Genomic DNA, 24,693 nt, shown 5'->3' on the forward strand with positions numbered 1-24,693 from the left:
GATGTGGGGTGACTTCCCGAATCATCTCACGAGTAGACTGAGAATTTCGCATCTTTCGTGACTTCAACAACGATAACAGCTTAGTCGTCGAAGGCTTTACGGACGACTGCTGTGTGATCATTGGATCTGTGATCAAAGACGAACAAACACCTCATCATTACGTGTCGCGAAGCTCACGTAGAGGAAAAGGGTTCACCCGAAACTCTCTTTAATCTTCGGAACACGATCGGAAGACCAGCCCGAAGACAGCGTGACCTTCGGTGTCAGATAAATCACCTGGAGCTTGCTACCTCTGCAGTGGTGATCTAGAACAGTAGCTACGCGGAAAAGGCTTCTCCCTTTTGGCACAGCATACCTTCGCGGACAACAACTTCAGGACGAAAAGGAGTACACGAATCTAAACACAGCGACCCTCAATAATGGCTCGACGAAGCTCATTCGATCAAGCATCAGACGGCTTCCGGGCCCATCTACCAGACCTCACCAGTCCGCGCTTCACAACGGCCGCAAAGCAAAACATCTACGAATATGTCCAGTCAATGCAAGACAACCGCGCCCCGCCATGGCTGTACGATCTGACTAAAGTCTGGGAGAAGCTATTGGAAGAGCCTTACAAAGGCATCACGAATGACGGCACTGTAAGGGATGGTCTATATCAAGCACGAGACGAAGGTGTAGATGTTGATGGCCCGGTCAAGAAGGCGGAAGAACTCCTCGCAGCTCTGAGTAGCGAGCAGAAGAGCAAGATCTCATACCCAATCAATGCCAGAGAGTGGAGGGCATGGAGTAACCCAGAGTTCTTACTGCGGCCATTTGGGCTCAGACTCGAGGAAGGTAAGTCTCAAATTTACCAACGCTACGACCTGAGGCTAACTGCTACAGTCCCTGAGAGTATCGCGCAGTCCATACTCGCAGTGGTAGAGGCGTCTCTTTCCCCAGAAGGCTACGAAAAGGCTATCGCGGCCATGCGGGTGAACCATTTCTTGGGCGAGGTTGTCAAGCTACCCAACATCTTGAACAAGTACTCTTACAATTTCCTCCTGTTTGGTACGCCATCGACCTCCGCTTCCTCGCCTTGGGGCTGGCTCCTCTATGGCCATCACCTCGACATCTCCTGCTTCTACAAGGGAAATCAGGTCATCATGAGTCCATCGTTCACAGGTGCCGAGCCCAACATCATCGATGACGGAGAATGGAAGGGCACCAAGATATTACACAAAGAAGGCAGTCTGGGTTGGAAGCTGATGCAGAGTCTCAGCCATGAGCAACAACAAAAGGCACAGATCTTCAAGAAGATGAGAGATGAAGGCATGAAGCAAGTCTACGGTAACTCCAACAATGACGAGACTAAGCGAGACGAGCTCATTACCGATACGTGGGGCCCAGACGATCAGCGTCATCGATGCGGTGCCTTCCGTGACAACCGTATCGTACCCTACGAGGGCGTTTTGGTCTCTTCTCTCGACTCGTCACAGCAAGAACTCGTCCTCGCCATATGTGAGGAGTTTCTGCTATATCATCCCACGAAGGCGCGCCAACAAAAGCTCGATCAGATCAGACAACACTTGAGCGAGACCTACTTCTGCTGGATCGGAGGTTTCGGCGAAGACGACGCGTTCTACTTCCGTATTCAGAGCCCGGTTATCTTGGTCGAATTTGACCACCACTCCGGTGTCTTCCTGACCAACAAGGAGCCCGCAAAGTACCACACGCATACTATTGTGAGAACACCAAATGCGGGAGACTACGGACAGGCTATTAGAGAAGGAAACGAAAAGTTAGAGTGAGCAGACACTGGATACAATGTAAATAGGGCTTGTCGCAATGAGAGACGTGTACCCATGCCGTAGATCTCCGTTGTGAGGCGCATGTTGAATTATGAGAGGCTCCAATAACTACCATACCTATCCTCCACTTCCAGGCGCCGGCCTCGTATCACCAACGAGATTCGTATACTTAACATCCACCTCAAGAACTCCAAACCATACATGTCGGCCATCCCTTTGCTCGAACCTCACCTCGCCCTCCAAAGTAACGAATTCCGCTTCCTCACCTGCCGGAAGATAATTCTCGATTACCCGTACTAAGTCTTGTTTAGCAATCTCATGTCTACGTTCTTGCTGTTCATCAGCATCGCTTCCTGCGGCAACCGAATAGTGAATAGCAACTTCTTCTTGTGGCATAGTTGGAATCCCGGCTATCAATGCGAACATATTTCCGGCATCATCATGACGAGGAGTCTTAGCTCTTACGTACGTAAAGCCTGGTCGTTTCTGCGTTGATAGATGATCGTAAGTCTCCACGTCGCCTTTGTAGGTTGTCGGATAGAGAGAAAAGCCGACGTGGATGTTGGGTTTAGCTGGCATGTCTTTTGGCGTTACGTAGCGCACGATCACGTAGTACTTTTCGTCTACCTTGTAGGGGCCTTTGGGTGCCATGTTGAAGATGTTGACAGCGGAATCCGTGAGGGGGGAGTTGACTTATAGGCTAAGTGTTTGTAGGAGCTGATTTGCCAGACCCATGTGATACTGTGTAGGTACCAAGCAGCCCGATAATCGTTTCGTTGGCATGAAAACACCTCGGGTGCACTCATAGACGTACAGAGATAGTCATGCCGCAGATAATTGACAATTAAATGACGTAGTCTACTAAGAAGTGATGATGTGACTACTGACTAGTTACCTCAAGTTCCTGCTACCTTACACTTGCACAACCTCATGCGGTGTGTACGTCTACAGTTCCGATATCGTATCTAAAGTACCGACGCTGGGGCCCCTCAGAGCCAGCTTGGATGATAGCCATAGTTTCGATCCACATAGGCCCATCATCTCCAGGTGCCAGCGTACGAACTGTGAAGTCCAATCTGATGTTACCACGCAACATAAGCTGCTGTAATTCTGTTGCTAATAGAGCGCGCATATCCTGCTCCGCCTCCTCACGCTGCTCCCTTGGTTGGCTGGCTATCCTGACTGTTGTCTCGTCGTCACGGAGTACTTTAGCTGTGATCATAGCCATGGAAGCATGTACACCATTGTTGAAAGGATTAGCCACACAATGCCAGTTGACTCTCTCATCGGCAAAGAACGCACGCTCCTGTAGATTCTGGAATCGCCAAGACTGGACGACAAAGCCTGGTACTATGTTTTCACTCCTGTTGGCGGTGCGGATAACCATGTAGACTCGGGTGGACATCTTGGGTTATCTCGTGAAGAGGATGGGAAGCGGCGCGAACACATCCATGAGAATGGCCGGAAGTGATATACGAGTTGTGGACTTGCTACATCCGGTCAGATGTCAGTTTTGAACGCTTTTTGTGGGCAGTATGACCAGGTCCGATAAGCCTCCAGTCCAAATCGCCATGTCGTTTGGACATGTGGCGCTGCCCGTCCGCCAACTCCCCAACTTTATACTTCAGGACTGCGAGTTGTCCGTCTTGGGTCTAGTACCCTTGAACCTGTTGTTACTACATTACTTAGGTCTTCTGGGTTCCAAAATAGCCAAACAGAAGCAGCAGCTGCAATGGTCTAGTGGTTATGACATTCGCCTCACATCGAATGTGCGACGCGAAGGGTCCCGAGTTCAATCCTCGGTTGCAGTATTGTTTTTGCCATTCGCACGTGGACTGGGCTGGGTCGTTGTTGGAGTTGTGACGGATCCAGTGCAGATGGCGGCCATTTGATAAGTGTTTGCTTGGCATCTTACATGTGAGTTCGGGAAACTAAGGGTCTACTTTTTGGCCAATGCAAATCCTGCGGCATGGCATCTCTTTGTAAGTAAATTAGCTTCGTGTATTGCGATGCCAACACAAGCATGCGCACAGTGCTTGCATCGCGAAGTCAAATTACCGGCCTGAAATTATTAGATCCGGAGTGGGGCGTGTGCTCATTGTTGAGGGTTGAGACGTTGGAGAGTCATGGTCGGCTGCGATGCGGTCATGGTCTAGATCGCGATAATTTTCTTTCAATAAAACGTTGTGGGCATTAATGACGATGCAGATGTTGATGAAGCTGGTGGTGTTGACGCTGTGGTCACTCCACCAGACGAACAGGTTGCGAAGCTGCACGCTGACATCAGCGTCGCGGGAACCTCGGCCAGCCACGCGATGCGCGTGCTCACCCCACAATCGAAAGACTGCCATCTAACCACGATCAGCACACCACTAACCCCACATGGCCCAGTCCCGTCGTCTCAGCGTCCGATTGGATCTCGGTGGCAGCCGTTTCACCAGCCGAACCCTTTCCAGGTGGCACGCCAGGAGAAGCCGCGATACATGCGCGGCCGGGAAACCCTTTGAAGGGGAGCACCCAACGACCTGGTACGTCAGCGGGCTCTCGGTCTGGGGACGCGACGCGAGAATGCGTCGGACTAAGCTCATCAGTCCGTTTGCGTCACGGAGCCCGGTGATGTCAAGTGCTGTGATTCGTGGTACGATGTACGGGTGTGGTGGAGAGACATGAGTGCACAGCCTACTTGTGACCTGCATTTCCCCGCACGAGGCTGTCGTATATACAGTCCGCATACGCCGCGCTTGGGACGTCTCACCGGAACACATTACACGTAGCAAGCCATCAATCAAACACCACACTACCGAAGTCAAACCGCGGCCGATACTTTCACACGTCTTGGCCATCACACCTACCAACGTCAAACACAACCACACCTGGGCACACCAAGCGACAAGATATAAGTCGAGCCAAAACTACCATCTCGAGGAACCATCACCATACTCGGCACTACTTTCGCCACCACCACACAACCATCAACATGTCTTTCCTCCTCCGCACATCTACCCTGGTTCGCCAGAGGCTCTTCACCACCTCAACACGTGCTCGCAGTGCCATCTCCATGGAAGATGCCGCCGCAGCACAGATGACATCCACCCCTGGTGCGAGTGTTGTCCCAAGGCTCGGAAGGGTAGCACGATGGTACGTCTCTCCCTCTACATGATTCCCATCACCACTAACAATGACCAGGTATCTCCCGACCATGGCGGCGGTAGCCATTGGTATGATCTACCTTCCCAAGACCGCATCACAGCCTCGCCGACCCCTCACGCTCGGTGATGCTAATGCCAACATAGGCTTTGGCGTGACCAATGCACTCAACGAGGCCAACCGCAAAGTACACTCTGCGCTTGAGCTTACCCAGGAACAAAAGAACCAGATGCTCATGGACTCTTACGGCGAGCGCTCAAGCTTGGAGGACATGGAGCGGGCGATTGCTGGACTCGAGGCCAAGATGACCACCCAGAAGGACAGGAACAGGATCTTGGAAGAGGCATATGGCGACAAGGCCAGCCTTGAGGACCTCCAGAGGGCCATGGAGCTGTACGAGGTGCAGTGAATGAAGCAGGAGAGGGTGGAGAACCCGAAGAGCAGAATCCCAACTTCGCGCCTTAGAGCGCACACACTACAGAGAAGAGAAGGATGAAGCCGCGCGCTGAACGCCGCGAGAGTTACACCGCCAGGCCACGAGCAGACACCGACATCAACTCGGGGTGTCTGGCTCGTGTACCTCGAGAAGTGACAGAGGAACATGCATTTCAGTTTTGTCTCAGCATTCAGCGTTTCTAGCAACTCGTAACAGACCCCAACAATGGGCTACGATTTCGTACTATACCAATATCATCAATACCAATCTACTATGTTAAACACACAATATTCTCGTTCTTCGTTTTCCAGCCGATGCTAGCCCTGTTCGCTGCTCGGTGCATCTCGTCGCTCGAAAATGTCCGACGCCCGACACGTGATCCGACCCGAGTTCTCCCGGCGGCCGCGCTCCATCACAACACCATCTCCGCGCTTGGGTACTCCACATTCCGAAGTCGAGATGCGACTGCCGTTGTGGAATAGGACCGAACTGCGCTGTGATATATGTCGCGACAACTGCTGACTTCGTCCAAGCTAGGCTCACTTTGTAGATAAGAGTTCTCAGAGGTTTATAAGAGAGTCAATATACGCACTAACTAGGCCTGTCTACTCGCGCTTAATCCTTATCCGTAATTACAAAGCTCCAGATCTCGCGCCACACTCCACGTGCCAACCGCGCTGGTCTTCTCTCCAAAATCTGCTCTATCCGCGCTCTTTCGTTGTTCCTCGAAGCCTCCGCTTCCATCTCCTCCTGCATCGTGGGATCCATGCTCACACTGAGATGCACCTGCTCCTGCTTGAACGGGTCTTCAAAGGTGCTCAGAGGACTCACAATGCCATCGTGCTGGGCGTCCATCTCGTACGAACCGAACCGATGTCGCGGAACTGGCGGAACTGAGACTGGGCCTTCGAGCTCGATGCTGGATAGATCTTCCAGGACGTAGTCTTCCACCGTAAGGTTGCGGAGGTCAACTTTGGATGTTCGGGGATATATGTACTTGTATGAGAGGTACAAAGATCCGAACAAGAAGGGGCCGATGTATGCTCCGAGGACGTCGAAAGCCAGGCTGATGGTAGACTTCAGGTTGTCCGTGGAAGTGAGGCTACCTTTCGCGACAAGAATGACCAATGGTGGAACACCAGACCATACAAGGACAAAGGCGCTTCCGAAGATCCCGATGTATGCAGGCAGTGGTTGCCATCGGGACTTGAACAGGCGTGACATGTAGAGCGGATGATTGCGACCGAAGATCTGCCGCCTCGCTAAACGATCAAGACCGGCTTTGAAGCGCAGAAAGGTGATGCAAAGAGTGAGATAGATGCATGCCGCCGTGCCTGTGTACAGTTCGGAGAGTGTAATACGCGGCTGTGAGCCAGTCTTGTCCGCCAAGCCTATCAGAGACAAGAACCCGAGTGCTGAGCACAGCAAAATGGCCGCCAACGGTGTATGCCCATTATTAGTTCGACCGAAGACCTTTGCGATATTCTTTGGAAGGTACTGTTGTGAAAGCATGAACACGCTACGAGATGCGGCGTAGAGATCGGTGTTGGCTGTAGTGTATGCCGATATGATGAACAACCCGTTCAAAACCTTCGGTAGCGCGTGGATAGAAGACTCTTCGGCCGCGATTACGAACGCCGACTTCGTAGCGTAGTCGCCTCTCGCCCATATCTTCGGAAGCTGCGGGTCGGCGTAGTTGACATTTGCTCCAGCAGCTAGCATCGCGAATGGGTATATGCTGAGCGGAACGATGTAGACGAACGACATTGTGATAGGCACGTCTCTCCAAGGATGTTTTGCTTCACCGACAGTCATAGCGACCAGGTCTGCTCCAAAGCAAGAAAACATGGCTAGAACTATTGAAGTGCTTCACAAGATGTTAGCTCTCTGCTGTATCTGGAGACGTGCTGGAAACCTACATGAGAGCGAACAGTGTGCCTCCAGGGCCAGATATGCCGAAAGCTTCGTCGGGGACGTCCGCCATCTTGAGAGGGACAGGAGTGGTGCTATTGTGGCCAATAGGCTTCCAGTCTGATGGAAATCCGAAGGTTGTATAATCTGGAGTCGTCAGCGTAGTCAAATGCAGCCTAAAGCGGTCGAACTTACTCGAATGGTATTTCCCTTGTCTCGGGCCGCCGCCTTGGTATTGTTAGACACAGAGCTATGCTGGAATAAAGCGCAGAAGCATACCGGAGAAGTTCAGAACCACGCCCATAACGCATACAAGGACTAGCAAGCTCAGCTTGAACCACATGACGACCTAGCAGTGCTCGTTAGCCGGCTGATCTTATCGAGAGCCGTCACCAGCGTGGCCAGAATCCGTGTCGCATGTTGCCGCAAACATATTGCTAAATCTTCGCAAGTAAACACGCCCTAAGCTCATGTGTACTTCTAGCTTAATGATAACTTTGTAGAATGCGACAGGATTGAAGCCACCCCTGGTGCTGCTTTACTCAAGGTGACCTACTCGTTCGATCTTGCCATACAGCTGATACAACGTTAGCCAAGTTCGACCTTATTCAAGTGCACAGCTTACCTTGACGCCGAGGCAATGGGAAAGGGTAGTCAGGGCGATGAAGGCGATGTTGATAGCTGCCTCAGCACCAGCAGAATGCGGTTTTGGGTCGCTCTTCAGAAGCGCAGTCAGCTCCGCCGAACTCGCTGTAAGAGTAGCCATCGCACAAATCTTGCCTAGCCTAATGGTCGTCAGCGACGCCTTTCAGAAGTTTCCTATCAATACTCACCCGTACATAGATGCGATAGCGAAACCGCAGGCTGGGTCTAAGAACGTGTGAGGCAGATCAATGAGAGCTCCGGTCAATGGTCGACACGCAACCATCTCAGTGATAGTGTACATGACGCAAGCGACGATACCACCTGCGACGACATAGCTAATAGCAGCCCCTAAAGATCCAGTAGTAGCGATGAGTGCACCAGATGTAATGAAGATGCCTCCACCTATGCAGCCGGATATGCCAATGCCTGGGGAGTTAGCAACCAGCGTACTTGTTGATTCACTCCTTTGGCGCTTACCTGCCAGCTGAGGCCTACTGAGAACACGGTCAAGATGTTCTGAATGGGTCACATAGTATGGCGATCTGTCAAGGGGACGCTTTTCTTCAGCCATTTTGCGTGTGATTCCCAGGCGAATCCGTACCGAAGTACGACCTCGTCAGGCTGAGGATGTTTGCGAACTAACTATGAATGTTGACTGCGACCTTGAACTAGAAAAAGATGCTTGCGCGACGAATGCAAACCCTCGTGACTATTTGGCCTCGATTCGGCACGTCTTCAGCTTCACTCTCCAAACCACCTGTGGCGGGGCTTAGACCATACCGGTCGGCCTCTCTGTCTGCCTTACGTGTTGCCCACCAACGCCAGAGTGACTGGAAAGATAGGCTTCGTGATGAGGACGGTACATGGGCACGCGACTTGGTATTGCTGTGATTGGTCAGAAAGGCGGGATATCGGGGAAAGATAACCAAGGTTGCACATGCTCGTATGCACAAGGTTGCTAGGCCAAACTAAGTGCGCCACGGTCGACAAACATTGGTGGATGGTGCAGGGCGTCCTCTCAGCCGCGCCTTAGTCGCGTTCCGGTGTACATTTCAGGCTACGTGTTGCAGCTAGGCGACAACTATGGTAATTGATAGGGCCGAACTACATTGTGGAGACAGCGTCTCCCATAGTGATTATTGCTTTCCTCTGGGCGGGCGTTCTGTGTGGACTTCCTGTGCAATACGAGCAGGATATTGCCAATGTAGCTGATAACGGGTACGCCGCATGCGGACAAGATCGCGAGCTGAAAGTATGTCAGATAGTGTTACGTCCTCAACCTACATACATTCAAGGCTCTCCAGGGATGAAGCTTTGGTTAACTCCCAGCTAACCGTTTCCCAGTGATGATTGCAGTTAGAGTGCATTGACGATGTCCATATCCAGCAGCTCTACCGGCCCTTCGGCGCGTCGCTCGTCGTTGGCGATGGACTACTTCCAGGTGTATTCAGCCTCATCAGGATCGCAGTCGAGTAATCTGCTACAACGACCAAGGCGGCTGTCGTTTCTGAATGCGCCCGATGTCGCGACGTCGATCTCATCGTTAGGATGGGTGGCAACATGCTCATCGAAGCAGATACGGTTATACGACGTGAAAAGCGCGAACAGAAGTCGGACTATCCAGCCCAAAGCCGTCTTGAATATTTCGATGATTCTGAGAGATGAGGAGATCCGTGGAATTGCTCTCTCGGAGGATCTGCTCGCAGTGATCACCCACAATCGGCTGCTGGTGTATGACGAGTATCGCACAAACAACGACCATGTGCCTAGCCTCGTGAGAGAAGAGCGGATTGACCAGGACGAAAACTGGACCCCGAGATCCGTGTCGATCTCACAACTTGGACGCCAGTCTGCCGAGGGAGGGGCAACGGCGAGCATCGCAGTGGGTGGAGAAGGAGTGAGTGCAGTGAAGATCTTCACATACAGGTACATGCCGGCCTGGAACGTTCAGGGCGACCATGTAGTCCTGAAGTGTCCTCAAAACAACGGTGCTGTCAAGATTGTCGGGTTTTCACCCTGTCGAAGTGATGCCATCTATGGGCCAATGGTATTTGCTTTGACAACAGGGAATCACTTGTATTGCTGGCTCGTCGCTCGGAACGTAGGCCATCAGCAGAGTATTCGCCCGGATCCTTGCTGGCACGTTGACTGCAATGCGAGAAGCAATGAACGCGTAAGTGACATGTTCCAAGACCCGGCGCAAAGCTGACTCCCGGCAGGCGTATCGCGATGAGATAACGAACGCAGCTTTTACCATCTCTCCAAACGGTCGACCTTACATCCTCTGCACCGTCGACCACCAACCACGTTCACACCTCCCAGCGACCTTCCTCGTGGCAATCGACACTCTTGGCTTCGATCCACACGTTCTCCGTCAACCAATAAGGCCCATTCCTGATAGGGTAGTCGGTACGAGCGTTGTCGCTGGAGTTGCGAGCTTCAACGGCAGGTTTCTAGTGGTTGTAGAAAGGGAGAGGAATAGAGACAAGATGAAGCTGCTGGCATTTCAGGGTGCACTCGGGGGTGGCTTGACATGTTCCGCTGCCCACACAACAACGTGGGAAGTCGAGCTGCAGAGCAACAATACCGGATCTTCAACGATCTCAATCATGATAGAAGAGCAGCAGGATGCCCTGGAGATCATCGCGGTGGATGGACGCGGCCATGTCGTCTATTCGGGCGTGAGGGTGCTGGGCATGCCACAGGGCCCAATTCAGCCCATTGCGCCACCTAGAAGCTCCATCGTTTCCGAGCTCCCGTTCGACCCGATCAGAAGAGAATTGTCGTCGGACGAAAGTAGCCGTTACTCTGTCACACCTTCGTATCGGGGGATGAACAGCCTCGAAATTATTCCTGGTTGACTGATGGCGATGACTTGAGCCATCACCATAGCCCTTTCGAGAAGTGGTAGATGCAGGCGCGATGGACTGTTCTTGGTACGGGTATGGTGTGTACGTGAGCGGGTAAGAGAAGTTGCACGCTGGTCGCGTCAGTATCGCGTCGCGGACTAGTGCCAGCTGACTAAGCCTACATCCGTCATTTCCAGGCTCCTTCTCTCACGATCGGCAATCGCTTGTACATCCGCTCGCACACACACAACGCCAACAACGTCGCGTTGGCGGAGGAATTCCCATATCTCCGAGCTCTTATGATCGCCAGCCAAAGGCCAAGATGGTGTCGCTTATGATGGCTCATAACCGTCATCAGCACGCGGCTTGAACGCGATGGGACGACCTTCATCAACACTCCAAAGCTGTTTCTCGGATTGGCAATTGTCGAGAATTGCGCCTTAGGTACGACAAGCGTGCTTCGAGACGCATCTTGGCGGAGTAGCAGCGAGTTACCAAGGTTTCCTCGCGCTTACCAGTTTGTTCCCTCAACCCACGCAGCACATCTCGCTTTCCACATGGAGGGCTACTCATGCCAGACATGCAAGGTGGAGGAAAGCTCGATAGGTGGACAATACAACGTGTCTTGCATATATAGCTACTCACCCTCAACACTCAAGTCACTTCTTCTATCACCCATTTCTTCCTACTGATCGCACACTACCTAAGATTCTAGTCATACTCTGACACTCCTGTTCAGTGCTCCAACAAGCCTACACTTCAGCTACCAAGACAACCCTCTCGAGGCGATTCACGGCACGCTCCCATCCAAAGATGATGTTCCGCGTCGCTCTTCTATGCTTCGCTGCACTCTTCTCGCAACACGCTTCTGGCGTACCATACCCACAGCCAAACTCGACATTGCTCGCGAACAACACAATTTGTAACTCCACCGTCCGCTTTTGCGAAGGCGATCCCAACGCCGTCAACCCTCCTCCCCTCGGTTCGGGAGAATACGTATGCCACGAAGTTTACCCGACCGATCTCTCTGTCATCAACGCGCGCTACCCCGATTACGACGTCGACCACCTACACCAAGCAAAGCAGTTCTTCATGCTACGTCGTCAGGTCAAAGATGCTGGGGAAATTGCCACACGTGTACAGTTTCAAGGTCTACCGAATAGCACATCGAACTACACCTGTCGTCTCGAATTCGTCCTCCCCCGCCTCGAGCTCCAGAAGATCTCTGGCCCGAACCCAAGCTTCCACGTATACCAAGTTGAGCGCGAAGCCGGTGCGATCGCTACATGGAATACATATGAGGCGGAGAAGAACGCCTTGCTGTTCGGTACGGTCAACGGCGAAAGCCAGGCGCTTGAGAGGACAAGGAGTGTCGGTGGCGTGGCAGCTGTCGACGAGACGGCTTGTAACGAGACAATGTCATTTATGATGGCAATGATGTACGACAGCCCATCTGCGCCGAACTACTGGGAGTTCTCGAACGTTGCGCCTCCCGCGTTCCCGGTTCAGGGTTTCAGGATCGTTTACGGATGTTGAGTGAGGAGTTAGTACCTATGGTGTAGTCATGAGATGGGGCTGAATGCCATGCGAAGCAGCTATCACTATACTAGTATTTTGACTGCTTAGCCTTCGTCGTACAACTTCTGCCTCGCGTATTGTGATCATTAATAAGTGTACATGAATGACGCTCCAGCACGTACGCGAAGTTTTCGCACGTCGTGCACTCCATGTTACGGTCTACAGTACCGCGATAAACAAAATGTGACCATGACTTTGCTCATAGCGCGGCGACTCTTGTGGAATATAGAAAATCCATGTACATGCCTACCAGTTGAAACCAATCGTCCACGGATCGTGCCTTCAGGGTCTGCTCGTGATGGTTCGCTTTCGATTAAACGACCCCCACCTCCTCGAATGTCTTCTGGCAGTTACCACGCAGACCCCCGGCCGACTTCAGGGCCTAAATGTCGGTCAGGGGCGGCTATCATACAACCTGCTACTACATAAAGGGAGAGAAGGCCATCAGTAACCGCGCGACGGATGAGCTATTCAGAACCGCAGGATCATCGGACTTCTGTTGGCGCAGGGGACCGTTCTAATGAGTTTGCTCCCGGTGTGATGTACTCACGAGCGACAAATTGGCAGCCAACGAAACACATTGTTGATTCATCCCGTGTGGACAACGAATTGCCAAACGTGCCACCAAAATCAATGAACAGTATCAGACACGGACCTCTCTCCGCCGTGATCATGCAACGAAGCTTGGAAGACGCCTCTGTCGTGTCAAAAAATGCATCCCCGCGTGTCCTAGCCGCTCCTTCCGCCGTTGTCGTCGACTCTATAAACAAATCTACCCCTCACACTACGACTAAGCAACGATTACAGTCGTCCGACGACGAATCACTAGCCTTCTTCTTTGATAGCGCTGCACTACGTATATCTGGTCGATTAGACTCTCCTCGCTCTATCGATAAAGCTTCGGCTTCCAGATCTTCACCACAGTCATTCGATATGTCAAATACTCCAATGTCGAAGACCCCTGGAGTTCTTGTAGAGACTCTACAAGACTCGACATCTGAGTCCTCACAAAATCTCAGATTCTCCGAATGAACCTGCGAACGATCCCAATTTAGATCTATCTGCAAAAGATCTAGGCCATGAACGGAAATGGATCATTGAACATCCTGTGCGGCAAGCGCTATCAATTCGATATCTACTCTTCCGCTACCCCAGCTCGGTACCCTATCGAATGCGCGATCAGACCAACCACCAAGAAAAACCCTCCCACCCCAATGCAAACCATGCATGCGTCCCTCAACGAACAGAACAAGGAAAAGTGGGTCATAGTACATGAGTAGGGTAATGAGGAGAACGCGTAAAGAATGCCATAACCTCCAAGAGAAAAATGCGTGCCAACGCGACGCTCAGATGAACCTCCCTGTCTGCGCCAAACACCGTGCGCGATGCCAGCCAAACGGACCAATTTCCCCATATAAAAATGGGTATTTACACATTATGCCAACACTCAACGACGCGCTTGTGTCTGCGAGAACCAATCGTCTTGTGTGGAGTGGTACTGCCGCCGTAATTCGGCCTCTTCCTCTTCTTGGCTTGACTTGAGGATTTCTTGCATCGTCTCAATGTCTTTGATGATGACGTTGAACGCCTCGGTGACCTCCTTAAGGACAAGATTGCGATTGTAGTCTGAACGGTGCTTCCAGATGGCGTCCATGAGCGCGGCGTTGATCTGCTCCAACTGCTCAAGCGAACATCCAGATGTCGAGCGGACCAGTTTGTCATGCAGCGCAATGACCATACTGTCGTCGAGGATGAGCTGCGGCTTCGGCTCTTCGTCATTGAGAATCTGGTTAAGATTCGAGTGGTGTGGAGGTGCGGGCGCAGGCATGGAAGTAACATGCTGAGACGATTGAGAAGGTTGCGATGGCTGCGAGTTCGATGGCTGGCTGCTGACGTAGTGGACTTCTGTATTTGAAATGTGGTCAGTGTTGTGCTCTGGGGAGAAGCGAGTGGAGACCTGGAGTCGCTGGTGGAAGGGGGTTGGCGAACCTTGTGTGTCTGGAAGCTGCGACCCGTTGGGCTCCGGCATCATCTCTGAGAAATTGGGGACACCAGATGGTGCAGCGCCGTTGCTACTCTGAGTGCCAAACTTGTTGTCCGAAGACCTGTTCGACGTCTTCTGACCAGAAGTCGTTGTGGATGCACTGTTGTGGTAGTCGTTGGGATGCGAGTTCGGTGCCATGAAGGTCCGCCCGGACATCTGCGACTTTTGCGTTTGGGTTCCCTGGCCCTCAATTCTGCTCGGTGTTTGGAATTGGAAGTCGTGCTGTGTATTGGCATTCAGATCTTGACTGTCAGTCATATGAGTGTCGTCGTTGGAAGGCGCAGTAGAACCATTCGTTGCATGCTGTGTGCCTTCGCCACTCGTGCCATTGGATAGACCTTCAGCATGAGGGGCTCGCAACGGGGTTACCGGTGGCATGGCCAAACGGCCAGGAACAGGCTCACCCAGAGTGATAGGTCCTGAAGTTTCGGTGGTACCGATAGACTGTTCTGGAGGTACGCGTGCGACGTCTTCGAAATCCTTGTTTGCAGCGATGGCTCTCTCCCGCTTTTCTTGAGCCTTCCTCTCTCTTTCGAGTTCGCGCTGGTAGACTGCTTCACACTCTTGGAGAAGCCCAGGGTTCTGGTGCATAAAGAAATTGTCCAGATCGACCTCAACATTTGTGATCATCTCATTGCCCTTCAGGGTTCGCTCTGCGTCTCCGAAAGTCCTCGCGTCCTTCACAAGAGTCTTGATATCGAAGAGGTAATCTGCAGGGCGCTTGTAGTAACCATTGGACAAGCGCTTCTCGATCGTACCAAGGTCCAGATTGTAGTATTTGTTGCCGCTGTCGACGTGTAGCAGAACGTCGACGCCTTTGGAATCCTTGGAGAATTCCCACGGACGAACAACGCCTTGCTCTTCTTGTTGCTCACGTGGCAGGTCTGATCGCACATGATCAGAATCTTGCTCCTCGAGCAGATAAGCATACCAGGATTCTTCCAGAATTGGCTTAAAGAATTTCCTGTGACTCCTCTTCAGTTGGTCCATGATGGGTTGAATGACAATCTTCATCTTGTTGAGGGTGAGCCTATCCTGTTTCTTCTGCGCCTTCTCGCGGGCGGCAAGTTCCTTAGGGTCAACCACTGGAGCGACGATAGGTGCAGCCTCAAGTTCTGGTAAGATCCGCTTCTTCCTGTTATCCGGATCAGGAAAGTCTGCTGGAGACATGCGGATGTAGTGACTGATGCTGTTGAAGAACTCTGCTCGCCCTTCTTGGTCTGGCCGCATAAGATGGAACTGATTGGATTGTGAGAAGGAGAAAAGATCCATCATCATCTGGCGATCAGGCTTCTCCTTCTCATTGAGCAATTCCATGACACCCAGCAGCATGATCGGTTCGTTCGCGCCAACGCTTCGCAGTAGTAGCTTGAAGGTCTTGATAGCTTGGGCAGGCAGTGTCTGATACCAGACATCGACTGAAGGGATGTAAATGACACTAGGCTTGTGCCGCCTGACCTCTGTAAACAACTGGGTAATGGCTGCCTCAGGTGCTCGCGTGGAGTCCTCAAGGATAGTGGGAAGGTCGAAGGATTGAACATGCAGACCTTCAATTTTGTTCAAGAGAGCAGCACCAAGATATTGCTGGCCCATACCTTGAAGACCGCTAATGAGCAAACGGGGTCTGAAGATTCTGCTGCTCTCGAAGTTGCGCATGGTGGCTTCGCGCTCGAAGCCCTTTTCGTCGTCGCGGTCATCGTACGCTGCTTCCTCGAGTGCGCTGAGTTTCTTCCTCCGTGGGATGAGTTCGTCTATGCGCTTGAGGATCGCGGCTAGTGGCTTCCGTAATAATGGCTCGATGTTCTTTGCCAGTGGTGCTGCACTAGCCGTGACTGTCCGTTGAGAAGATGGCACCATCTTGTTGACCGAGATCATGAAATCCTTGGCTAGGATCTTGATGGTGCTGGGATCAATCAGAAGCTTCTTTTCAGATGTGTAAATCTGAGGGTAAGTCCCCTGTACGGCATTGAGAGCCGCTTCTGTGCAAAGCGCCCGAAGGTCGGCACCTCCATAACCCTTGGTTAGTTCGGCAAGTTGATCCTTCATTTCCGGCTTCAGAGGTGGCTCCCAGTTCTTAGTGTGGATGTTAATGATGGAACGTCGGCCTGCAACGTCTGGCAACGGGAAGTAGAACTCGCGGTCGAATCGTCCTGGACGTCGCAGTGCAGGATCTACGGAATCAGGACGATTGGTGGCGCCTATCACGATGACTTGTCCGCGACCATCCATACCATCCATAAGAGCGAGTAGGGTAGCGACAATCGAGGCGTGGATTTGCTCTTGCTTACTAGAGCGGACAGGCGCCAGTCCATCGATTTCATCGAAGAAGATGATACTTGGCTGGGTTTTCCGCGCCTCCTCGAACAGCAGACGAAGCTGCCTTTCAGCTTCTCCAACCCATTTACTCAGGGCATCAGCACCCTTGCGCATGTAGAAGGTGACCTTCTGTCCATGAGTGCTGACGCTCGAAGCGAGAGCTCTGGCAAGAAGCGTCTTACCAGTACCGGGCGGACCATGGAACAAAACACCTCGTGGAGGGGTGATCTTGAAGCGTTGGAACACCTCAGGATATAGCAACGGAAGCATGACCATCTCCTTAAGCTTGTTGATGTGGTCGTCCAGTCCACCGACACCATCAAAGTTGACGTTCGGGTCAACTCCAAGAGGGTCTGAATCTGCAAGAGCCTTCTTGTCTTTGACCTTGCCCAGATTGGCGGGGCCGCCGCCAGAGTCTTGCTTCGGGTCTGCGTTGTGAGTCTGAGGGAACCCGAAAGTAGGCGCGGTTGCGGTGGTTGGCGTCATGCCAATTGCGCCGCCGACAGGCTTGGGCATCTTCTGGTTCTCATCATCGCTACTATCGGAATCACCACCTGCAGCTCCCATGCCAGCCTCGACGCCACCACCGAAGGGGCCCTGACTACGCCACAGGCTTTTGTATGTAGACCGACCACCTCTTGCCCTAGGTCGCTCCGGAGCAGGGCCGTCATCGTCGTCGTTCTCGAAGACAGCGTTCTGTTCCGGTCGAACAACACGGTAATCCACACCTGCGGCGCGAGCGCGGCGTTTGGGCGCTTCCTCGTACGCCACGTCCTTGTCAGGATTACGTCGGGAGAGGCGCCGTCGTTTGTTGTACTCCAAGTCTTGTAGCTCATCCTGCAGTTCGTCTTGGTCTAACCCTGACTCTTCGGAGGAAGAGTTGCGCCTGCTACGCTGTGACTGCCGGGTCTTCCCTCGTTGGCGGGTCGATCGCCGCCCAGAGCCTGACGCACTTTCGGATGCAGACTGCTTCTCCTTTTCGTGTTCCGACTCGGACATTTCCTCTTCCTTTTCGTCGTCTGCTGCAGGTTCAAAGTCACTGCTTTCATCGGCGCCTCGTTTACGTTTGGCTGAAACAGCACGGTTCTGGAAAGAGACGTTAGTTGCGGAAAACACATATAGCCAGTCAAACATACCCTGGTGTTGCGACCGCCACGGGTGACGGGCCCTTCCTCTTCGGAATCCTCAGCAGCGGCTTCGTCGTGCTGGGACTCTTGGATGACACCTTCCATATCATCATCGTCCTCGCCCTCGGCATCGTCCTGCTGGGCTTCTTGCGCGGGTGAACTGTCCTTGCTGGCTTTGACTTGGGTCTCTTCGTCGACGAGAAGCGCGTCGAGGGGACCAGGGCTGTCATCGCGTATCATCGACGTCTCCTGGGAGGCCTCCATGATAGCGCTAGGATGTTGGACTCGTGGGCCTTTGCCGCCTCGTGTGGCACGGGCGATGACGGGCTCAGGGCTGCGCGTGCCTTCGCGCACGACTTTGACGTGCCTGCCAGAATCCGAAAGCTGGACAATGGGTTCCTCCACATCGTGCGACAGGCGAGTACTGCGTCGCGTGCCATGCACTTCAGGTGTCTTCCCGCGCGCAAGGGATTTGCTGCCTGTGCGAGTGCGCAGATTGCGACCGGAGGCGTGGTCGGGCATCTTCAGCTTCACGATGAGCGAAGGCTTCTCGACCTCTTCGATGGACGGCTGCGCCCGGCGTCGCGATGCGGGCTTGGGCGAATCGTCTTCGGATGGCGTATCTTCGATCTCGTCCTCGCTCTCCTCGTACTTGATCTGCTTCTTGGTGGCGCGGCGCACGCTTCTGCCTGTCGCCGGGTTGATCTCGGGCTCCTCCGACTCGGAGCGCTCTGAGAAGGAGTCTTCGGACTCTATCTCGTCGTCTTCGTCAATGTCAGAGCCGCCGTATGCGCGTCGCTGGCGCTTGGAAGACTTCTTCTTAGCTCCAGGCGTGTGTCGGGTGCGGCGCCGTTGGGGCGCGGCGCGTTTTTCCGAGTCGTCGTAATCGTAGTCGTCCGGGTCGGAGGCGTTGGGGTCGATGTCGAACTTGCGCTTCGCTCGGCTAGACATGGGGACTCGTCGCGGTGAGGCCTAATGCGGTCCTGCGGGATGTTGTGAGTGCGCGGCCCCGGGGATGCGTCGCGGTGAGAGCGCGCTTACACCGCCTGTATGAATTCTACAAGCTTCAAGATGGCATTAGATGCAGGGGAACCGTCTCCTGCATGTGCGCCGATGATGGCGAAGGTGTGCGCGATGCCGCCTGGCGTGTCGCCTGGGCGTCGTGTTGTTGTGAATGTGGGAACGATGTCGAGCGCGCGATGCACCGGTCAAGACGACGCAGAACTCAAAGAAAGCGGCTTCAAACAGAACCAGTGTCCTGATAAATGACACTGAGAAGCGAAATAGTCGAGATAGACAGACGTGGTCGAGGGGCGTGTGGTGTTGGGGTGCGATCGCGAAGGCCCGTCCAATCCTAAGCGCGCTAAACCCCAACCCGAATTCAGAGCAAGGAACACTTTTTAGATGCACAACCACAACAATAGCGAACGCCTTTATTTCTCGACTTTCAACAATACAAAATGTGTCAAAATGCACAGCAAAAGTCGAGTTCATATCTAGTGAGCAAATTCCGCAGCTTTTCGGGAGTCTTCCACCACGTCTTGGACTGCTATTTGAGCCCTTTCTTTTCGACTTGTAGCTCTTGCTGCTGTCGGTTCCTGCATGATCGACATGCGGCTCTAAAAGCTTAACGCGTTTAGAGCTCGCTGCCATGTGTGGGGAAGAGCGAACTATGCACGTGCACCACGTGCTGGAGCGACCCAGTTCAACGCCACCCCTGAGCAATCAACTCATGACGCACAAGTCTGGAATTAGTTTGCATTTGCAGACATTGGATAGTTGTTTCGTTGTAGATATTTCATACACGACTGTTGTTGTGGTCGTCGGAACACGTCCATACTCCCGCGGTGACCGACAACATTCTCAAACAGCGCAACTTACATGTTGATAATTCTTTGCGGGAGGCAATTGTTTTCATCGAACAATTGTTGTGTTTGTGGGTTCTAGGTGCCCGTGGGCATGTTAGGGTGGGTGCCTTCGTACCTTCCAAGGTTGTCGGGTGGTTGCTCCATGTAGCCGCGAACATCGACTAGACTTAGGCCATCTGCAAACAAACAGCTATTTGAGCTTTTTGTACTGGAATTTGAAGACAATCGTCGTTAGATGTAATTTGATCAATGCGATCTTATGCGCCGCCCGGTGGAATATTGGTGTGGTCTTGCAGCCTCCACACTCGTGCATCGCCAGGGCCCATCTCAACAGTCGCTAGATGCCAGCGCCGAACAAGCCCCACGATCTTGAGGAGGAAACATCTCAACCACTTTCGATACCAGCACCTCTTCCAGTCAATGAATAACCACCCTCGTCTAGTCCGGCTCACCCAAGTATGGCCGACGTGCTTCACTAATGTCGCAACGCTCTATCTCCGAACAAAGTACACGCTGTTGACGCTGTATACGCCATATACGCGAACACTCTGCCTAGCATGTCACCCTTCCTTGAAGGAATTGCAAAAGTTACTGGAATCTCGCATGCAGATTCCTCAATTGAAAGCTCCTTGATACAAAGCTCATTATTCTTACGTTGTCATTGAGCACTGCGGAGCTGCCTCCGTGCCTGTCCGCATCCACCAGAAGAAGCCGAACCCCGCAGTTTGGCCATAGCTCTGCCCAACGTCATAGGCTCCCAAAGCTCCGCCAAACCTATCTGAATATTAGTCTACGAGAGATTGACGTCTTCAGGTGGGCTAAGCTATCTTTATTCCCACGCGTGCCGCCTTTAGAGTGGCCGAGTTCGCGGTAGTTTATAATCGATCTTCACACCCACTTCCAGACGCCATGCGCTCTATTGTGACAGCAACTCGATCTCTCGGACGTCAACAAGCTTACAGAAGTCACTTTCAGAAGAGATCCTTACCATCAATTGTCTCTCGAGCATACGCAAATATGGGCCATTCAGTACCACCAGTATGTTCCTACTTCGTTTGCACGATCATCCGCAACGACCAGCTACTGATCGCATACAGCTCAACGACAAGTCTCTCTTGAAGAACCAGACATATGTCAACGGAGAATGGATAGATGCAAAGTCAGGCAAGACCTTTGAGGTCAATGGTAGGCCTGTTCCACCAATCGTCCAGAGACCCTCTAACACGCAGCAGACCCAGCAACAGGCAAGCTCATAGGCACCATGCCTGAGATGGACCGCGCAGACACCGAAGCCGCCATCGCAGCAGCAGCCGCCGCACTCCCTTCCTTCCGCAAACTCACCGGTCGCGAGCGCTCACGGCTCCTACGGAAATGGTACCAATTGATGATGGATAATGCGGATGATCTGGCGAAGCTCATAACCTGGGAGAACGGAAAGCCCATGGCAGACGCTAAGGGAGAGGTCAACTACGCTGCGAGCTTCTACGAGTGGTTCGCAGAAGAGGCACCGCGCATGTACGGAGCCACCATTCCGGCGACCGTTGCTGGTAACCGAGTGTTCACAATCAAGGAGCCTGTTGGTGTTGTTGGATTGATCACACCGTAAGTCTCGCACTTGATTCGGAAGGATTATGGCTAATGCCGTCAGATGGAACTTCCCCGCAGCTATGATCACGAGAAAGATTGGACCGGCTCTGGCAGCTGGTTGCACCGTCGTCGCAAAGTCTCCCGGCGAGACGCCTTTTACAGCGGCTGCTCTCGCCGAGCTTGCGCACCGAGCTGGAATTCCCAAGGGTGTCGTCAACTTCGTTACCGCACTTAAAAACACACCTGAAGTCGGCGAGACAATCACATCGAGCAAGACTGTCAAGAAAGTGTCATTCACAGGATCGACCGGTGTCGGCAAGCTTCTGATGAAGCAGTCGTCGGATACACTCAAGAAGCTCTCGTTCGAGCTCGGTGGAAACGCACCCTTCATCGTCTTCGACGACGCCGACCTGGAGACAGCCGTGACCGGAGCTATCACATCCAAGTTCCGATCTTCAGGCCAAACTTGCGTATGCGCCAACAGAATTTATGTTCAGTCCGGCATTTATGATGAGTTCTGCACAAAGTTCACCGAAAAGGTCAAGAGCTTCAAGGTTGGTGGCGGCTACGAAGAGGGCACTACACACGGGCCTCTCATCCATGACCGTGCCGTCGACAAGGTGGACGCCCACGTCCAGGATGCCGTCAAGAACGGCGCCAAGGTCCTGTTCGGTGGACAAAAGCTACCTGATCTTGGTGAGAACTTTTACCAACCCACCGTCCTGCGCGACATGACCAAGGACATGCAGCTCGCCAAAGATGAGACCTTTGGCCCTGTTGCCGGACTCTTCCCATTCGACACCGAAGCCGACGTTGTCAAGCTCGCCAATGCAGCTGACGTAGGACTTGCGGGCTACTTCTTCAGCAAAGACATTCAAAGAGTTTACAGGGTAGCTGAAGCTCTGGAGGTTGGCATGGTTGGTGTTAATACCGGTCTCATCTCCGATGCTGCTGCACCTTTCGGAGGCGTGAAAGAGTCTGGCTTTGGACGAGAGGGAAGCCATCTTGGTATCGATGAATACATTGTCACAAAGACGATCACAATGGGCGGTAATGGCCAGCCGCTCCAAGGAGAGTAGAGGATCAATACACTGATTTACGCCGAGGGGTCGAGAAGCCCCGCCACACGTAGCTTCATTTCCACATATGCCTGACAACGACCACAGATCATGAGGAGGTTTGTGCTTAGATCTCGACAGATACCGCAGTGCAGAACCATTCGTCAGAATTCTTGGGAAGGAATGTGCCGTGCACGTTGCGAAAAGAACTGTCGAAGGGAGCCGCTAGCGTGTCATGTTCGCGACTTTGGAGTTTAGCGTAACGCGTAGCCCAGCGCAACGCGTGCCTGTGCGATCCTGTCCTTGCGGCCGTTTAGTAGGTACCTATCGAGTATTTTGTTTGCTTTTCTTTTCAATTCTCCATAAGATTAATAGCATCGAGTGATCTTGCAACGACGGCATTTCAAACAACTAATCGCATCGTCGATTTCACATTCCTTCCTTCGACGATCCTTACCTACCGGTGCCATTTCCGACACACATCCCTGATAGCATCACTTTCGGCCGTTTACCCCTCTCCGCCACATCCACGCCAAAGCACGTTAAGAACAGGCCAAACACCCAGTTCAGACTTTGTCACCATTAGCTCATTCACAACTACGATGGCGCACGTTTCGTACGATCAAAGCCATGTCTACATCAAGTCGGAGGCGGGCCTCGACCAAAAGCAAACCTTAACTCCCGGACCGAGTCCAACGATGTCAGCTGCACCGTTTCCGCCAGGCCCGAGCAACGTCAAGATGGAGCAGACTCCTGAACCTTATAACATCAAGCAAGAGGAGTATCTCCAACAAGAACGAGAGAGCACCGTAGGTACTATGGATGCAACCACACGCACCACGAACTGGGTACTACAAGGGAACAACGGCACTGTCGGTCAGGCTGTACCAGCTCTTGGGTCAGCTTTTTCGACACCGGTTCCAACTACTCAGGCAGCGACTGCCCCAGCTGCTCAGACGACGGCAGCTCAGATCACCCAGAACTCCATGGCGTCTAGCAGATACGCCCAACCAGAGATCCAGGCCGACCCGTCTCCAGCGGCATTGAACCGTCTGGCATCCAAGAGACTCCTCGAAGATGATTCTTTCTGTACAGGATCACCAACAAACAAGCGCATCAAAGCCGAGCCATCCTCCTCAGTCTCCGGCACCGGCGTTCCTCGCATCAAGTTGGAGCCCTCCAGCTCCCACACAGAAACCCCTCCTATGCACCGCGCACCCGAGAACGACATAACCGAAATCATCAAGACATGCACAAAAGTCAACCTCAAACCTTTTGAACTCGAGTACCTCAGCAAGATCCAAACTAGAATCGACTGGGTCTTCAACCATGGCGCAAAGTCTTTCGACATCCTTTCCGAGATCAAGGCAATGCCGAATAACCCGCCTGATTCCTACACGTTTAGTCTCAAGCCCGAACAGAATCGCCGCATCGGCGAATTGCAGAAGAGGATGAAGGACGCTCAGACTCAATTTAATGCTCAGGGTGTGAAAGCCAACCCACTCTCGACTCCTAAGGGCAGGAAGATCAAGAATTGTCGGGCGAGGACTGCGAAGTCGCCGTCGGTATCCGCAGAGCAGGGATTCAAGGTTGAGAAGCTTTTGGGCATGCTGATGCTGAATGACGAGTCTGGGGCTGCTGTTGCTCAAGCGGCGTCCAACTTGCTTGCTAGTAGGGGGCTGAAGTTTACTCTGTGTGGAAAGGAGTTGCGGTTGGTGGAATCGTAGATGCAATCGCGGTGCTGTTGGATGTTTTGTATTTTTTTGGGGAATCTGTAGCCAAAATGGCTTTCTTGTGTTACTAGTACTAGGAGGTGGCTCTCTGGATTTTGTGCAGGTAGACTCGTGGTCTCTGTCAAGCACTCTTTATAGTTTCATTGTTGTACCTATGTAGTCTCTGTTCGATGTAACATTGAATCTACTGAAATATCTCAACTGCTTTCTTGGCTGTGTCGCTATAGGTCTCGTGTGTCGCTGGGGGAGAAGCTCTTGATGACCGTCTACATGAACTCTGACAACGGAGCACTATCAGCACTTCAGCGACCCTTCGACTTCCTTCTCACATGTAACCTTTGTGGATGGCCGATCTACGTAGGCATTGCAGTTTGTGTCAGAAACACCGGACCATGTGTGGCGGCGCAACGCGCATGCAGCATAAATACCCAACGTCATCGTCCCCGCACAACCCAGGGGAAAGCGATTTGTCGCTGTGACCATTTCGGGGTTATAGATACCATCCAAAGAAAATCAGACCTTGTAGTGAGCTCAAGGTCAACAAATGTTATCAATAGAAAATCGATTCGAACATCATTCCCGTGAATTTTCTCGACATTTGCAGGAC

General features: G+C 52.6%; 8 protein-coding genes and 1 non-coding gene across 9 annotated transcripts; 6 read left to right on the forward strand and 3 right to left on the reverse strand.

The window, feature by feature from the left end:
* Positions 1-419: 419 nt before the first annotated feature.
* On the forward strand, positions 420-1,787 carry J4E92_005149 (uncharacterized protein; the record flags this gene model as incomplete). Its single annotated transcript, XM_051496533.1, has 2 exons — positions 420-834; positions 883-1,787. The coding sequence occupies 2 exons, from the start codon at positions 420-422 to the stop codon at positions 1,785-1,787; spliced, it is 1,320 nt and encodes a 439-aa protein (XP_051353253.1).
* Positions 1,788-2,715: 928 nt separating this feature from the next.
* J4E92_005150 (uncharacterized protein) lies at positions 2,716-3,192 on the reverse strand (the record flags this gene model as incomplete). The annotated part of the gene is made up of 1 exon (XM_051496534.1): positions 2,716-3,192. The coding sequence occupies one exon, from the start codon at positions 3,190-3,192 to the stop codon at positions 2,716-2,718; it is 477 nt and encodes a 158-aa protein (XP_051353254.1).
* A 321-nt stretch (positions 3,193-3,513) lies between these two features.
* J4E92_005151 lies at positions 3,514-3,598 on the forward strand. The gene has a single exon. It is a non-coding gene; the product is annotated as a tRNA-Val (tRNA).
* A 1,166-nt stretch (positions 3,599-4,764) lies between these two features.
* On the forward strand, positions 4,765-5,343 carry J4E92_005152 (uncharacterized protein; the record flags this gene model as incomplete). Its single annotated transcript, XM_051496535.1, has 2 exons — positions 4,765-4,925; positions 4,974-5,343. The coding sequence occupies 2 exons, from the start codon at positions 4,765-4,767 to the stop codon at positions 5,341-5,343; spliced, it is 531 nt and encodes a 176-aa protein (XP_051353255.1).
* A 642-nt stretch (positions 5,344-5,985) lies between these two features.
* J4E92_005153 (uncharacterized protein) lies at positions 5,986-7,137 on the reverse strand (the record flags this gene model as incomplete). Its single annotated transcript, XM_051496536.1, has 1 exon — positions 5,986-7,137. One exon carries the CDS (start codon positions 7,135-7,137, stop codon positions 5,986-5,988), a length of 1,152 nt encoding a protein of 383 aa, XP_051353256.1.
* A 4,451-nt stretch (positions 7,138-11,588) lies between these two features.
* On the forward strand, positions 11,589-12,311 carry J4E92_005154 (uncharacterized protein; the record flags this gene model as incomplete). Its single annotated transcript, XM_051496537.1, has 1 exon — positions 11,589-12,311. The coding sequence occupies one exon, from the start codon at positions 11,589-11,591 to the stop codon at positions 12,309-12,311; it is 723 nt and encodes a 240-aa protein (XP_051353257.1).
* Positions 12,312-13,800: 1,489 nt separating this feature from the next.
* J4E92_005155 (uncharacterized protein) lies at positions 13,801-18,791 on the reverse strand (the record flags this gene model as incomplete). Its single annotated transcript, XM_051496538.1, has 3 exons — positions 13,801-14,258; positions 14,343-17,799; positions 17,850-18,791. 3 exons carry the CDS (start codon positions 18,789-18,791, stop codon positions 13,801-13,803), a joined length of 4,857 nt encoding a protein of 1,618 aa, XP_051353258.1.
* A 1,934-nt stretch (positions 18,792-20,725) lies between these two features.
* On the forward strand, positions 20,726-22,374 carry J4E92_005156 (uncharacterized protein; the record flags this gene model as incomplete). The annotated part of the gene is made up of 4 exons (XM_051496539.1): positions 20,726-20,746; positions 20,806-20,893; positions 20,941-21,310; positions 21,357-22,374. The coding sequence occupies 4 exons, from the start codon at positions 20,726-20,728 to the stop codon at positions 22,372-22,374; spliced, it is 1,497 nt and encodes a 498-aa protein (XP_051353259.1).
* Positions 22,375-23,051: 677 nt separating this feature from the next.
* On the forward strand, positions 23,052-24,080 carry J4E92_005157 (uncharacterized protein; the record flags this gene model as incomplete). Its single annotated transcript, XM_051496540.1, has 1 exon — positions 23,052-24,080. The coding sequence occupies one exon, from the start codon at positions 23,052-23,054 to the stop codon at positions 24,078-24,080; it is 1,029 nt and encodes a 342-aa protein (XP_051353260.1).
* Between the last annotated feature and the right edge of the window lie 613 nt (positions 24,081-24,693).

The sequence above is a fragment of the Alternaria infectoria genome (genome assembly GCF_024043175.1).
Source record: "Alternaria infectoria strain BMP 0036 chromosome Unknown scaffold_7, whole genome shotgun sequence".
Lineage (NCBI taxonomy): Eukaryota > Fungi > Ascomycota > Dothideomycetes > Pleosporales > Pleosporaceae > Alternaria > Alternaria infectoria.